The sequence below is a fragment of the Triplophysa dalaica genome, chromosome 3 (assembly GCF_015846415.1).
Source record: "Triplophysa dalaica isolate WHDGS20190420 chromosome 3, ASM1584641v1, whole genome shotgun sequence".
Classification (NCBI taxonomy): Eukaryota; Metazoa; Chordata; class Actinopteri; order Cypriniformes; family Nemacheilidae; genus Triplophysa; species Triplophysa dalaica.
In genome coordinates, this window is record NC_079544.1 from 12,151,269 (window position 1) to 12,155,349 (window position 4,081).

At 40.2% G+C, this 4,081-nt stretch overlaps 1 protein-coding gene across 1 annotated transcript; it reads right to left on the minus strand.

Annotated features, from left to right (window-relative positions):
- Positions 1–450: 450 nt before the first annotated feature.
- Positions 451–3,524, minus strand: glula (glutamate-ammonia ligase (glutamine synthase) a). The gene is made up of 7 exons (XM_056744268.1): positions 3,371–3,524; positions 2,586–2,773; positions 2,343–2,504; positions 2,121–2,267; positions 1,911–2,038; positions 1,610–1,809; positions 451–1,479 (listed from the first exon to the last, which is right to left on the minus strand). Exons 2-7 carry the CDS (start codon positions 2,749–2,751, stop codon positions 1,167–1,169), a joined length of 1,116 nt encoding a protein of 371 aa, XP_056600246.1. The 5' UTR covers positions 2,752–2,773; positions 3,371–3,524; the 3' UTR covers positions 451–1,166.
- Between the last annotated feature and the right edge of the window lie 557 nt (positions 3,525–4,081).

Consider the following 4,081-nt stretch of genomic DNA (forward strand, 5'->3'; position numbering starts at 1 on the left):
TCGCAAATGTTTGAGCCAATATTGCAACAGTGGCGCAAAACTGTTTATGTTGAGGAAAACGCAATTTTTAGACAATGCATTCCCGGATGAAAAAAGTTAATTAACTATATGACGGCACATTAATCTAGATATATATTTTGTAATATGTTTGTCTAAGTGAGCTACAATAAGACGTCATTACATCGTAGTTTGCTTACAATTCGAGATTGCCAAACCCTATTGAGCTATGCAACTACTGCGTCACTACACAATTTAGATGTATTTAAGTTGTCAAATTACGACAGGCAAAACCTGGTGTTGGAGTGAGTTATGCGCTTATTTACGTCAAAAACAGCGTTGCCTTTAATCGTATTGTAAACAATGACTTAGGTGTAGCTGTGTCAAAAGGCAAAGAAAACCCAGAATACACGCACAGGCACACTATTAAAAACAAAGCACACAAAGTAGAGCTTGTGGTAAAAATAAATGTTTTAAGTCTCATTTTTTAGCAACTTTAGATTTTTACCAAGACGGGTGCCATTATGTCTTAGTAATAGACAAATCATGACATATAACAGAGCAACAAGTATAAAAACAGGACAGTTATTGGACTACAACTGAAGTGTACCGCACAACATGAACAGTGTGTACAATCAAAATGGATACAAAATTGCCATTTAATACACTGCCAATTAAGTAACAATGAAACATGACATACTTGAATAATCAAGTGAACCTACTCGTGAACAAAAACTAGCCATTGGTTTTAAGAAATGACGTGTTCTCTAACAATGGCAGTCATGGCTTAGTGTGCAGTTTGACTCATGCATTTCAGTTAGTTTTAACAAACAGAAAGGTAGGGCAACAAGATCATAGTTTTTAAAAACACTAATGTTAAAACATCATTCCCCAAAGAAAAAACAAAAGGGGTAAAACCTGCCCTGCATCAATGTCCACCTGTTAGATCAGGTGAACCCCTGTAAAACAAGATTACTCTTAAAATGTTAAGTTGACCAGTCAACTTCAGCAATATTAAAATGCCAGGTTAGAAACACCCTGATAGAAAAACAATACAGTACTAATTTGGCTTTATGGCCAAAAAAAGAGGGGGGTTCGGGGGAATGGATTAGGGTAGGGAGTGAAGAGTATGACAGAAGGTGGTAAATTCAGTCCTAAAGAAAAGAGATCTAGTATTCCACAGGTTCTTCACCCTCTTCATCAAGCAAACATGTGCGAATCAGAGCCTCAGTGACAGCATAGGGGTCACAGTTGGCAGACGGGCGGCGGTCCTCAAAGTAGCCCTTCTTCTCCTGTCCCACAGATCGTGGGATGCGAATACTAGCGCCACGGTTGGCCACACCTGCAGAGAACTCATGAATGCTGGATGTTTCATGGCGACCAGTAAGTCGTCGAGCATTGTCCAGGCCTCCCTTTGGATCATAGGCACGGATGTGGTAGTCGTGTCTCTTACCAAGCTTTTCAATACACTCCTCAATGCACCTAGTTATGGAGAAACAAATATCAATCAACAATCAATTAAATATACATAATGCATCAACCAATAAAGGCACATCCATAAAATGCCTTTATGATTTAACTGGCTACTCATCAAATACTATATTGTACTCACTTCAGCCCACCATCTTCCCTCATTTCCTTGGTGCTAAAGTTAGTATGGCAACCAGCACCATTCCAGTTACCAGTGATCGGCTTGGGGTCAAATGAAGCTACCACACCAAAGTCCTCACAGACTCTGTGCAAGATAAAACGAGCTACCCACAAATGATCTCCCATGTTTATGCCTTCACAGGGGCCAACCTGGAATTCCCACTGAAAAGGAAAAATGTACAAAATTAGATGCATTTTAATAGAGACTTAACATCTGATTCTAGTTTGTGCTCCATAGTTGAGTAGAATGGAACCAAGTTTACCTGAGCTGGCATGACTTCAGCATTAGTTCCACAGATCATAACACCAGCATACAGACAAGCTCTATAGTGTGCTTCCACAATGTCTCTGCCATAGGCCTTGTCTGCACCAACTCCACAGTAGTAAGGTCCTACAGATAAGAAATGAACACTATGAACCAGAGTTGGCGAATTTCTTTAGAATGCTCATTATAAAAATGGACACATTATTACCTTGGGGACCAGGAAATCCATTGGAGGGCCAACCAAACGGATGACCGTCAGTGCCCAGGATGGTGTACTCCTGCTCCATGCCAAACCAAGGGATTTGATGGGTTTCCATTTCCATGATCTTCTTACATGTTAGACGATGGTTGGTTTCTGCATTAAAGTCAGGAATGAGTGAGGATTCAAACACATCACCTTCGGACAAACAAAAGCGACACAAAAACATACCAGCGGGCTTCCTGTTGTATTTAAGCACTTCACACAAGACCAGTTTGTTTGGGTCTTTGCGGAAAGGATCCCTAAATATGGCAGAGGGAATGAGATACATGTCACTGTTGGAGCCTTCAGACTGGTAGGTGCTGGAACCATCAAAGTTCCATTCAGGAAGATCTGAAAAATAAAAATAATTTAATACTCAAATCCAAGACTCATTCACTGCATTGTTGAATGCTAAAGCTTTGTCTTGCTCACCTTCAATGCTTTTAGGCTCAAAATCCAGAGTTCTGGTCTTACATCGCAGTCCTTCTCCGGTACCATCTATCCAGATATACATGGCTTGCACATTATCTCCCTGAGGCAGTTCCATATACTGCTGTTTTACCACTTTACTCAACTGAGCACTGGCAGACGTGGCCATTTTTATTATTACTATAAAACACCTGAGGAAAAATAAAAAGATACAGTTCCGTCAACAACAGGCGTAATGTGGACATTTAAACACTGCGCCTCCGACGAGATTACACGTTGAAAACTAAAGCGAGGAAAAAAAGCTAAAATGGGAAGAAAAGGGGGAAAAGATCAATGTGACGGCGATGATCTGATCACAACGGATTCGGTTTATTATCTTTAGTCGCAGACTAATAAAAAACAATATATTGATCAGATAACACCACGTGCTCCTGGATTCTTTTCGGGTTCACTTGTGAACCCCTAAAGGCTCGTTCGACCAGTTCTATCAGTACAGGCCACTAATACCGTGTTATCGCTCTTTTACAAACAGAAGGAAGAAAAATCAGCATCTGTGCAACCGTGGTTACACTGGTAGAAGGCATCCATGGTTACAACGAGGCAATATTACATCATTTAAACGTTAAACAAAAAATATCGATCAAAGAACAAGCCAGTCTCGTTTAAAACGAGAAAGACCGTAAACAGGACAACGACACGTTGCATAGACGACCATAAACGACAAAAACTCGCTCTTACAAATGACACAAACGACATAATTAAAAATCAAGAAAGCCAACGTTACGTACCTGGACACCAAAGAAACTTAAAATGTGTTCTCACAAACTGGGAAGTCCAGTTACTTGATAGATTTATATGTTTGTGTTTTTCTCTCATTCTCTGACCAGGATTTTCTGTTGTCAGCCTGGTTTATATGCGCGAACGAACGATCCCGGCGAATTTGATTGGTCAGAAGTAAGCGTGATCTGTTTGTTCTCACGTGATTGAAGGGTCAGGCGGCTAGCTGATTGGATGGAGCTCCAGCACTAAAGTGACGCCCTCTAGTTCGGCCACAGAACATTGGCGTACCAATGGCCTTTTGTTGCTGATGCCCGTTCCCATGATAGCGCGATAATGTAGTTTGTCCCACCAAAGTATTGTCACGATTTTCCAGGTTTAAATACGAGCTCGAAGAACATTATGTTACAGGCTGAACTAAAATCTCAACAAGTCTAGACAAACAAACCTTTATGTACTCAAGCGAGCCTCATGTTTCACAAGATCTTAAATGCCCCCATGTGGTCTTAAATGATACACCACTTATCCTGTCGGGAGCTTATTTATTAAACGGATTCAAAAAAGCACATTTCATTTGCACGTTTTATTGTATTTTTCTCATTTTAAACGTGCTGAAGTCTATATTTTGTATTTCTTGTACCATCATTTGTATTCAGTCATTCTTTGACTTTTTGTATTTTCAGAGCAAGATCTGTGTTCATTACTAACAGGAAATGTTTACT

Excerpts from the sequence above, each read along its gene's own strand:
- glula (XM_056744268.1), bottom strand. The coding sequence starts at position 2,751 with ATGGCCACGTCTGCCAGTGCTCAGTTGAGTAAAGTGGTAAAACAGCAG. Across the intron at positions 2,039-2,120 it reads TGGATTTCCTGGTCCCCAAG|GACCTTACTACTGTGGAGTT; the intron begins GTAATAATGTGT and ends TCTTATCTGTAG. Across the intron at positions 1,480-1,609 it reads AGGGAAGATGGTGGGCTGAA|GTGCATTGAGGAGTGTATTG; the intron begins GTGAGTACAATA and ends CTCCATAACTAG.